Source organism: Pogoniulus pusillus, chromosome 26 (genome assembly GCF_015220805.1).
Source record: "Pogoniulus pusillus isolate bPogPus1 chromosome 26, bPogPus1.pri, whole genome shotgun sequence".
NCBI classification, from domain to species: domain Eukaryota; kingdom Metazoa; phylum Chordata; class Aves; order Piciformes; family Lybiidae; genus Pogoniulus; species Pogoniulus pusillus.
Genome location: NC_087289.1, coordinates 10675165 through 10686504, shown reverse-complemented (window position 1 = coordinate 10686504; position 11340 = coordinate 10675165). Strand labels below are relative to the sequence as shown.

The window sequence follows — 11340 nt, the reverse complement described above, 5'->3', positions numbered from 1 at the left end:
AGGAGCACCCCTGAAGAAAGCGCTGGCTTGGGGATCGGGTGGCTGTTGGGGGTACGGTGCCGGAGGTACCTCAGAGGAAGAGGTCATGCATGGCCTCGACTCGCCGGCCTCTCCTCGCCTGTCCACAGGAGGCTGCCGTCCCCACGGCAGTGGGCTGACAGCTCCACCATTGTGCCCTAGGTCCCCAAGGCCGCTCAAATCTGCAGTGCCTCCTTCTGACCCTTTACCCACACGCAGGTCCGCACCCCTTTGCCCACCCTGGGCTAGCGAAAGCGTCTTCGTGGTTCTGTGCGGGCAGAGCTGGCAGCAGCAAACCCCACGGACGCTCACACCCCACCGGCTTCCTGATTTGGGGGTTATAACACCAGGAGTGCAGTGTGACAGCTCCTTCCCACCAGAGAACAGCAACACCAGCGTCCAGGCAAGAAGGTTCACCCTTCTCCATTGTGCCCGGAGGCTGTGAAGGTGAGATAAAGATTGTAATGGGGATCGATTTGAGTCCATCTGGGAGGATCCCAGACCCAGTGTGTTTCCAGGAGGAATTCGGGGCGTTGTCAGCGCAGGTGCATCTGCCACAGCGGCTCAGTAACATTTGGTTTATGCAGGAACTTTACTAAAGACAAGGAGATTTTCTAAATGGATCTTTTTCATTCCAACACGCAGGAAATACAAACATTACAAAGTTAGTTCAGCCTTGACACAAATAACTACCTCATACTTAGTCACAGTCCAATCTTCAGCGAATTAATGCCCGTATTTAAATAGCCAGATTCACATGCATTATGAATGTCATGCTGAAAGAACCTTTTCTTGGCACAACAGCAGATGGAGTTTCCACAGTTCTGATCAGTTAGAGATGTGAAAGGGCTGTTAGAAAACCAGCTCTGTCAAGAAAACAGCACAGGGTGAGATGCCCGAGGTCTCAAGCATCCCTTTCTGTATTATTCTGTGCTCACATCTCTTTAACCTTGTGTACTGCTCCCCTGCTAGCTTTCTTTTGCACACTCCCCTGCCCTTGCTTTCCCAAACATCTGTCCTTGAGGTCCATGCTCAGGATCCCTGAGTGCAGTAATTTTGTACCTGTCTTTTTCAGCAAAAATCATTGTCCCCAAACCTTCAGCAAAACTGGGTCTAGACCCACTCCTCTCTCATCTGTTTATCTCTTCTGAAGAGTGATAAAATGCTGGATGGCTTTTTTCTGAGCTTTCTCATGCTCCCACTGACCCACCCTATACATCCTGGATTTGATCCTACATTTTGAAAGCTACTGCTTTGGCAAAACTGAATCAATAGTTCTCTGATGACTTTGTTGTGGGTTTTTTTCAGAAGTCAGTTCGATGGAAAAAAATACAGCAGTGCTCTGAACAAGAGTCGTTTTGACCCCTGAGTGCTTTCGAGATATCTAGGAAACAGACAGTCTGCCTGTGTAAACTCACACCCTGAGGCCAAGAAACACCCACCTGATGTGACCTGCTGTTGTCAAGGTGAGTGCATCTGCTGCAAGCCACCCCATGACCAGCCATGACTCAACCGGTTTCCTTGGAGGGGTGGTGGAGTCATCTTTTGCCTCCAAAGTTAAAAGAGCAAGAGTCTTGGTGACCTTTAGTGCTCATTGTGAATCACCATTCCTTAATTATTCAAATACGCCTCCAGGTCTCAAAGGAGACACTTTACCATTAACACAGATTTCACTACTGCAGTAGTATTCTACAACACAAATTACATCATCATAACCACAACCACCATTAAAGGAAATCCAAATATATCAAAACTTTACCCAACTAGTTAGTTCCAAGTACAGCAGCAATCGTGTTTTGCCACTTGCCTCATTTTGTTGGTTTGATCCTGGCATTGAGAGGTTCTGGATGTGGATGCAGCATTATCATTTCACCGATCACCCCATTAGGCAGTTGCCTATGGTACACAGTACAGCACCATTCTATTTCTCCCTCCCCCCACACACCTCTTGTGATGGCATCAGTGGACAGAAAAATCCTAAGTTTGTCATTCAGCTGAATCCTGCTAGAATTTTTGCCACCACACCATTATCTAAGTCCTAGTGGCCACCATTGCCAGTAGGAGCACCAGGGAGGTCAGCTTCTCCATTGTCCAGTAAGAAACCACAGAGCTGGTCTCAGCTTTGACTCTGGGCTTTGGGGTTAGAAATCAGGGATTATCCACTGGCAACTAACATGGTGGGTCCTCCCACTCCTCTCCAGAGCTTCCCAGGCAGATAAGCCTCTGGGTTTTGCCAGTGCCATGTGCACAATGTCAGTGGAAAACAGCTTCACTGTTACAGTTTGGCCTAAGTGTGTCTGCAGTAGGAACTGGTCCCTTCTATTGCCTGGTATAGAGTCAATGCCTGTTAATGGTCCTGTAGGACAAAATGCCCCATAGCTTTCCCAGCAGTTGTTACCAACAAAGACTATCTGTGATAACTGTGTGCTCCAGCTGTGGTGTGAGACTGTCTTTTATTCAGACCATTGGTCCACTCAACTATACTGTTGGCCTGAGGATCATATAGAGTATGGAACACTTATCTGATGGCATCTTCTCGAGCCCAGTCTTTTACCACTGTGGCTGTAAAATGTGACTCATTATCACTTTGAATTCACTCAAGAGTGGGTAAAATTCTAAATCACTTTGTCAGCCCTGCTCTTTAGTGGCAGTGTTAGTAGCTGTAGCCATAGTCACTCCTAACACCACCTCTACTCCTACCAAAATATATCTTTTCTTACAGGATGACTGCAAAGAATCAGTATAGTCAATTTGTTAGGTGCTCTAAAGAGCCTTGTCCTGATGGGCTGACACAACAGAATGTCTCACCAATTCTTAATTAGCAAATACAAGTCTCCACTACTTACCTGGCCAGTTTCTTGTTGGTACTGACCACCAGAATGTGATCCACATATTGGTACATGCAAATGCCCAATGGCACTCTCACAATGTCAAGGAGCATGGCCAGGGCATTATGAGAAATAATGGGAAAGTGCTTGTGTCTCCTCCTAGGTGAAGGCAAATTGGGATTTGTGGTTGCTTAGGGGAATCACAACATTGAAAACAGCCACCTGTGAGTGGGTGGCTGCCTGTATTGCTTCGGACAGCAATATTACACTTGGGACAGCAGCTGTTAGCAGTTGGGCGTTACTAGTGAATTTTTTACAGCCATTAAAAGCCACTGCCCATCAGGTTTATTGACTGGTCAGACTGGGGGATTAAAAGAAGAGTAGGTGCAGATTATCTGTCTCTTCTCCATGTCATCAATGACTTCTGCAGTGTCCTGTTTAGTTGTGTCTGACAGCGAGGATTGAGAAATGCAGGCGACCTTAGCTTGCAGCAGTGCAGAAGCAACTGTCAGGGCTTTGACAAGTGAAGTGCAAGAGCCTCACTGGGTCAGTAACAAATTTTGGTTTAGTGCAGGAAGACTGCTTGTACATCAAAGAAGGAAACTTTCTAAACTGGTCTTTTTCATCCCAACATGCAGGAAATACAAACATTACAAAGTCAGTTCAGCCTTGACACAAATAATTCATACTTAGTCACAGTCCAATCTTCATCACCTGTTTTTAAATAGCTAGATTCCTGTGCATTGTGCATCTCATGCTGAAAGAACCTTTTCTTGTACCCACAGCAGATGGAGTTTCCAGTTTGTTCTGAACAGATTATAAATATGAAAAGGTGGTTAGTAAACCAGCTCTGTCAAGAAAACAGCACAAGGTGAGATGCCTGAGGTCTCAAGCATCCCTTTTTGTATTATTTTGTGTGTACATCTCTTCTACCTTGTGTCCTGCTCCCCTGCTGCCTTTCATTTGCACACTCCCATTCCCTTGTTTTTCCAAGTGTCTGCCCAGAAGTCCTCATTCAGGATCCTTGAGTGCAGGAGTTTTGTACCTGTGTTTTTCAACAAAAATCCTTGTTCTCAAACCTCCAGCAAAACTGGGTCTAGACCCACTCCTCTCACATTTATTTATCTCTTCAAAAGAGTGATAAAAATGCTGGATGGATTTTTCCTGAGCTTCTTCATGGTCCCAGTGATGCCCCCACATACATCTCAGGTTGTACCAGGGGAGGTATAGGATGGATGTTAGGAGGAAGTTCTTCACAGAAAGAGTGATTGGCATTGGAATGGGCTGCCCAGGGAGGTGGTGGAGTCGCTGTCCCTGCAGGTGTTCAAGCAAAGCCTGGATGAGGCACTTAGTGCCATGGTCTGGTTGATTGGCTAGGGCTGGGTGCTGGGTTGGGCTAGATGAGCTTGGAGGTCTCTTCCAACCTGGTTGATTCAATGATTCTTGGGCTTGATTTTGCCCCTTTCTCACATTTTGACATTTAGTGCTCTGGCTAAACTGAATCAATAGCACTTTGAGTAATCTGTTGGTAGACAGATGTAGTCTGAAAACATTCCTTTTTTTTTTTAATAAAAATAACCCCCAAAGGCTTGCAATATATCTAGGGGACACACAGTGTACCTACAGAAATCCCACCCTGAACCAAGAGTTGCTAGACAGGCAGCCTCTAGAGACAATGCAAGGAACTAAGGTCTCCTTCAGACCTGTCAAGGGTCCCTCATCTCTTCTAATCATAGAATCATAGAATCAACCAGGTTGGAAGAGACCTCCAAGATCATCCAGTCCAACCTAGCACCCAGCCCTAACCAATCAACTAGACCATGGCACTAAGTGCCTCATCCAGTCTTTTCTTGAAGACCCCCAGGGACAGTGCCTCCAACACCTCCCTGGGCAGCCCATTCCAATGGGAAATCTTCTGTGAAGAACTTCTTCCTAATATCCAGCCTATACCTACCCTGGCACAACTTGAGACTGTGTCCCCTTGTTCTATTGCTGGTTGCCTGGGAGAAGAGGCCACCCCCCACCTGGCTACAATGCCCCTTCAGGTAGTCGTAGACAGTAATAAGATCACCCCTCAGCCTCCTCTTCTCCAGGCTAAACAGGCCCAGCTCCCTCAACCTCTCTTCATAGGATTTGTGGCCTAATTGTCTTTTTTTCCCACAAGGTATGAGATCTCTCCTCCCATGAAGCTTAGTAATGTAATCTTCTGGAACATGGATGTTGTTATGAGAGTTAACTATTTAATAAGTGTTACACTCCTGGGTTACTGATATCTAGAGTGTGGAAGGACAGTTATCTAGATGCAACTGCATGTTAAATAGGTGTTCCTACTTCAGAGCCTTTCCTAAGTAAAACACTTGGTTTCAAAATGTCAGACATATAAAGAGTAGTAGTATTTTTGTGAATGATCCTGGTCTGAATTTTAGTGAGAATAACAATGCACTTGACTAAAGAAAATTCTTGACCACTTATGGAAAGTGATTACTGCCTATATTTTGTCCAGGTTTTGCCAATCCCATGAAGGATGGCTTGAAATGGTTCACCAGAATGTTGTAGTTGCTTACTGAGATTGTAATTCTGGATTTTCCAGTATATGAAAAAAGAGATACTGCCCAAGTCACTCTCCATAAGTATAGTGAGTCTATATTTAGGTGTTGTACATGTAGGTATCACTTAATTTCTTGTTAAATTGTTAGCTGAGAAGTGATCCTTGTATCACATGTTAAAATATGCTTCTCCTGCCTCTTACATTTTATATAGAAGTTTGGAGGCTCTAGAAGTGAAGTGGAAATTACTGTACAAACACTGATTATCTTTTCCAGAAGTTCTACTGCAGAAACAAGACTCCAATACTGCAGAACCTGTTCAGTGCTTCAGAACATGAGAGAAACCGAAAACCAGATTGAAAAGAACTTCGTAGGAATGCAAATGAAAGAGAGAATAGGAAGAGCCAGGGAAGGTTGGCCTGGCTTGGAACTGCAAGGTGATGGATCAAACTGGCACTTTAAGGTAACAAAAAGACCTCAAGTTACTCAGTAAGTAATTATGAGATAAAGTACTAGTAGGCTCATGCAGCAATTAGCTGACTCAAGTGTCAAAAGTGTAATGATCTCCTTGTTTTCCAGACTCTTATTCTGTCATCTTTTCCCCAAGAAAATAGTCCTAATTTATGTGTACCTCACCAGCAAGTCTTAATTCATATAAACAGCACCTGTTATGATCTTCTGCTTTTCCCTCTTCTCTTTTCCTCCCAAATAATGAAAAGTCAGTGGACTTTTACTGGCACTCGTAACTGCTGGATCAGCCATGAAAATGCCTGAACTAGTACAAAAATGTAGTATATAAAAAAAAAGAGTAAAATCAACAAACTCAATTTGGCATATCAGAGTTTAGCATAAAAGTGAACATTCTAAAACCAGAAAATACATCTCTCATTCTTTTACAAGATGCTGATCCCCTGTGAAAAAAAATCCTTTTTCAGATCAGTAAGTTTTAGTAGTAGAGAACATTTTAAAAGGACAGCAAAGCATCTGGTCTAATTGATTTGAGGTTGATGCCATTGAGACAGCTGTTTGACTTTCACCTTGACCTGGTCATATTGTCTCGGCAGCTCTCTTGGTTCCCTTTAACTCATCATTCTTGAAGCTCCAGCATAATGCATGCACACCAGTGTCCTCGGCAAGGCTGAGCTTACTAAATTATTAATAATGTTAGTTTATTTATGGTGACCACAGTAATGATTTACATCCCTTCCGCACAGTTCCAAAGGTGGGTAAAGGTCTAGTGAAAGGCATCCCTGCCCAAGGCAGGGGGGGTTGGAATTGGGATGGTCTTCAAAGTCCTTTCCAAGCTAAACCATTCTGATGCCATGAATTGTAGTCTAAGGAGAGCTGTTCTCCGTACAGCCCACGGGGCGGTGTGGTTCGAGACACAGCGAAGGCAGCGGCAGCTGCCAGGCTCGGCGAGGTTAAGGGACCCGAGCCGCTGGCGGCCACGCCGTACGTCTCATCCGAAGCACTGCCCGCAAGGCTCCGGAGCGGGCCGGTGTGCAGCCTACACTTGCCGCCTGCCGGGCCGGGCGTCACCCCGGTGCTGCCGCTGCTCCATCCGGGTCTCTCTCCGCAGCCGTTAGGAACGTTTGAAACCCCTCAGCAGCCAATCAGTGCAGAGTGCTCTCCACTCATTCAGCAACCTGCACCGTAACAAGCCCTCCTTGTTTGACCAGGAAGCGTCCCACCGCCAATGGGAGGCCGCCCAGCCGTGAGCGGCAGGTGCAAAACCCAATGAGAAAGCAAGAGAGAAGGCGATGGCCGAGAGGGAGGGGACGCAGGCGGGACCTCTTGCAAAGCGGTCGAATGAGGAGGCGGCTTGCACAGCGGCGGTGAGGGCAGCAGCCAATGCGCGGCGCGCTTAGTGCGGCGGCTCGCTTTTTGAATTGGCGGCGGCGGCTGCTCATGGCGGTGCTTGTCTTTGCGGTTGGTGCTAGCAGGTGGCAGCGGCGGTAAGGAGTGAGCCGCAAGCTGGCCCTGGGCGCCGGGAACGGGTGTGCCTGCCTGGGCTGGGGGAGCGGGAACGGGTGTGCGAGCCTGAGGAGAGCAGTGGCGGCTAGGGGTGAGACGGGGAGGGTCCGGCTGCGGTGGGCTGAGGGCTGTGTCCGAGGCACCTGCAGGAGCTGGGAGCCTCGTGGCGTAGCCCCGCTGTCCGGCCTTGCCCCGGCCGTGCCTTAGGCGCGTAGCAGTCTCCTTTCGGCGGAGCGGAGGCCCGGGCCCGCGGGCACTGCTGGCTCCTCAGGTGAGAGCAGCTGGCGGCGACTAATGCCGTCCCCGGCCACCTCCCAGGCAGGACAGTTCGGTCACGCTCCTGAATGGTTCCTCGGGAGCGAAGTGGGCAACATCGGAAGTTTCTTAGCGTCCCCTCATTGCTTTAAAAAGCGTGCTTTAGCGTGTGAATGTTCTGTGATCTTCGGGCTTTTCTGCAGATTATTGTGAGGTGATTTGGAGGTGTAAAGCCGCAAGGGCGTTCTCTGCCTGAATCCCGGACTGATGGTGTTCAGTTCGCTTATGTTCTTATCTTCCCTGTGCTGTTTGTTCTGTTCTGCGTCTTGGCACTCTCAATGCATGAATCTAGTGACAAGTATTATGTTATTAATTAGCACACGGCCATTAAATGGGGAACATTTATTTGAAATAGACCCAGAGTGGAACATCTTATAAAACTGGAAAAGCTATGAAGAAAATCAAAGCTTAACTCAGAGCATAGGCTTCTCCTAAATAGAGCATGAAGTTCTCTCTGAGTGTGCGTTCACATATATGTTTTTAGGTATAATAGCTGCAGCGTAATAGGAATTGTATCAATGTCTCAGGCTTCTTGAAAAGAAGCAGGAGTATTTAAGTGCCCTTGAGAGGTTGGGGTTTTTTTTTTGTCTGATTCTACATATCACTAAGGAGTGGTAATCATCGTTGTTACCAATGCCTGAATCTTCCAAGATTATGCTTCACTCCATCCTCATTGCTAAAGAAGAGGTGATTGTATAATGGTTCCTGGTGGTATCTTTATAACCTGCTGAACAGGTGATCCCTAAAGTCCCTTTCTGTTTAAAATTACTTTCTCATCTTCCTAGTTCTAAAGCTACTCTGAGATAAACTACCTGGGTGGCTGGGAGTTACTGCTAGGAAACAATTTTGTGGAGCCTGCACAACTGTATATGGCATTGATACTGCAACTAAAATGACAAGTTTGATAACTTGTCATGGTAGATTTGTAGTGTTGACTTACTGCTCATCACCTGCTGTATTATGAAGACAGGAATTCTGTCCAGGAGCCTGAAACAGCCTCCTGAACTGCAGAAGATGAGCTCTTTTCTATATTGCCATTATGTCAAAACACAGTTGGATTTTGTCTTCTAATGTTTCCTTTATTGTGTAATCAGCACTACTTGTTCTGAAGGAGTTTTACTACCTCATGAGTCCTCTTTCAGACAGTGCTTCAATGTATTATTTATATGGCTATAGTTTGCACGACGCATTTACAAGTCATGGGGAGGACTGCAGCTAAAGTGCCACAGAGGGTTGTTATACTACAGCAGTTCAGATACAGTTACTCTAGATAACTTGTGATACCACTCTGCAAATATTTGTGTGAAGGATGAATCACAGGAAATGCATGCTGCTTGCGTCAGTGCTCTGAAGAAAATGTGCCACTTGGCCCACAGGTGTCTTAGAACAAATCTGTTGGTGCAACATTCAGGTAGCTACCTCTGCAGAATACAAGAGGAACAAGAACTCTGCCTTCCCAGTGTGTGCCAAGTTTTTGGGCAGGGGGAGCACAGATACAGTCTTATCTCTAAGACAGAAGGCTTCATTATCTTATGATGAATGATTCTTCTGGTGTAATTAATATAGGACAATAGACTAGATCATACAATTGGACCTATCTATTCTTAGTAACTTCGTAGATAAAGAAAAATTAGATTTCTCAACATTTTTGATTGAGTAAACACTGCTGGTTTTACTCCCTGGGTGGTCATTTTGAGGTAACCACAGTAGCCAATTCACCTGAAGAATCAAATTTTAGCAAGATACTTTGTGTACCTTATTCTTCTGCTGATGTTCCACTTAGCCAATGCTAATCTTGGTCTCAAAACTAGTCTGTAATAGTTTGTAACTGAAGTAAGCAAGTGGTTTCAGTTTGTTAGGAGGAAATTCTTCACAGAGAGTGATTTGCCATTGGAATGGACTGCTCAGGGAGGTGGTGGAGTCACCATCCCCGGAGGTGTTCAAGAGAAGACTGGATGAGGCACTTAGTGGCATGGTCTGGTTGACTGGATAGGGCTGGGTGCTACGTTGGACTGGATGATCTTGGAGGTCTCTTCCAGCCTGGCTGATTCTGTGACTAGAGCTATAGAAACAGTTTGTGTATGGGCATGCAAAGCAGTTAGTGCTTTGTGATGAATCCTGTTTTAAAAGAAAAGCCCTAGGGTTAGTGCTTCCCTAACTCTGAGGCTGGAGCGCAGCTTTCTGTGCAAATGAATTCTGTAGTAAGCAGCCTATTTGGGGACCATTTCTGTGATAGGCTTGTTGTCAGTCCTTTCTATTGTTGTGTTACTCCTAATATTCACAACTGTCAGTCTGAGTGAGATTTTAATGAATCTAAATGTTTTGTTTTCAGAAGTCTGAAGTTACTTCTTACTTTCTTAGTTATGGACCTCTTACTAATGAGCTTTTTGCAACCGTAACTAAGTTCAGCACCTCTCTCTTCTAGCTGTTGAAGAAAAAAAAGCAAACCAAGACATAATCATGGCTGACAACAGTACCTTGGTGTCTGAAACTGGGAAGAGCCTCTTGGCTGATTCTTCTGTCCTTGAATCAAAAATTACAGAAACCTCTAAAGAGAATGCATTTCCTGGATCTGTTGTGCACATTGAAGGTAATGGGAGAAGCTTATTCTAAGACTACTGTGTTTTAATAGGGATTGATTACTTTGTAGGTGCTTGGTGGTTTAAAATAAAAAGTGCTTTGGTAAGCTACAGGATTGTCTGTAAGGTAGCTAAAAGAGTGTTGGTTTGATGCCCTTTCACCAGCAAAAGCACCATCTTAATTTTTACCTCACCTTGTTAGAAAAGTTTGGTATTACAGCCACAAAATGAAGTGAGTCTTTTAGCTGATGGATCGAAAGATGTTAGTCAATTTGTCTCTGCTGTGCAATAAATCATTCCAGCTGATAGTTTTGACACCAGTGTTCAGAAACTGCAGTTGCTCTGTTCTGTGCAGGTAGACATTAGGGAGATAAGTTGAAAAAAAAATATTTTGGTGCAAATGATGTGGAGGCAATACTTATCCCTTCTTTCTAACATTTACAAAGCTTATTGATACATGGAGAAAAGGGACAAGATACCTAGCTTCAGTTCCAATATTCCTGGATGAAACTGAGCAGTTACTAGTAAGTGATGAAGCTTGTCAACCAGGAATACAGAAACAAAGAAAAATACCAGCTGCCTGTTTCCCAGCCATTCTCGGTGTCTAATTCTGCTAGAAGCATTAAGTCAGTTTTGGTTTGTGGGTTGGCAGGGGGTGTTTGGGGTGCTTGTTTTGTTCTAGCCCTCTCTGTATCTTCTTGCATCTTCTGACTTAGACTGTAAGGTCATGAGTTGCAGAATCTTGTTGTACCATATTCTATAAAGTTCAGGCTCTGTGGTCATTTACATATGTCTTAACTAAAGGACAGGCCTCTGGAAGTAACATTTATTTCTGGCTTGCTGCTGATAAATAAGTTGTCTTGAAAGGATAAAGTTTGTTTGTCTTCTTTTATATATTATTGTTTGATTTTTACCTAACGTGGATTTTTCTCTTAAAATATGAATATTCTCCTTCTCTATAAACAGAAGAAATGCCTCAAATAGAAACCAGAGTGGTTTTGGTTCAGGAAGCAGGGAGACGTGAGGAGCTTCTGAAAGCCTTGGAGGTATGCGAGTCGCGGATAAAAGGAATGAGATAGT

The 11340-nt window shown here is 45.0% G+C and overlaps 1 protein-coding gene across 1 annotated transcript in view; it reads left to right on the top strand.

The window, feature by feature from the left end:
* The first annotated feature begins 251 nt into the window (after positions 1-251).
* ECT2 (epithelial cell transforming 2) overlaps positions 252-11340 on the top strand; it is a 36611-nt gene continuing 25522 nt past the window's right edge. Inside the window, exons 1-6 of the mRNA XM_064164825.1 lie at positions 252-465; positions 1327-1484; positions 3632-3717; positions 5669-5855; positions 10107-10271; positions 11227-11306. Of these exons, the coding sequence (XP_064020895.1) occupies positions 10142-10271; positions 11227-11306 (210 nt within the window). The 5' untranslated portion in view covers positions 252-465; positions 1327-1484; positions 3632-3717; positions 5669-5855; positions 10107-10141. The remainder of the gene's footprint in view (positions 466-1326; positions 1485-3631; positions 3718-5668; positions 5856-10106; positions 10272-11226; positions 11307-11340) is intronic.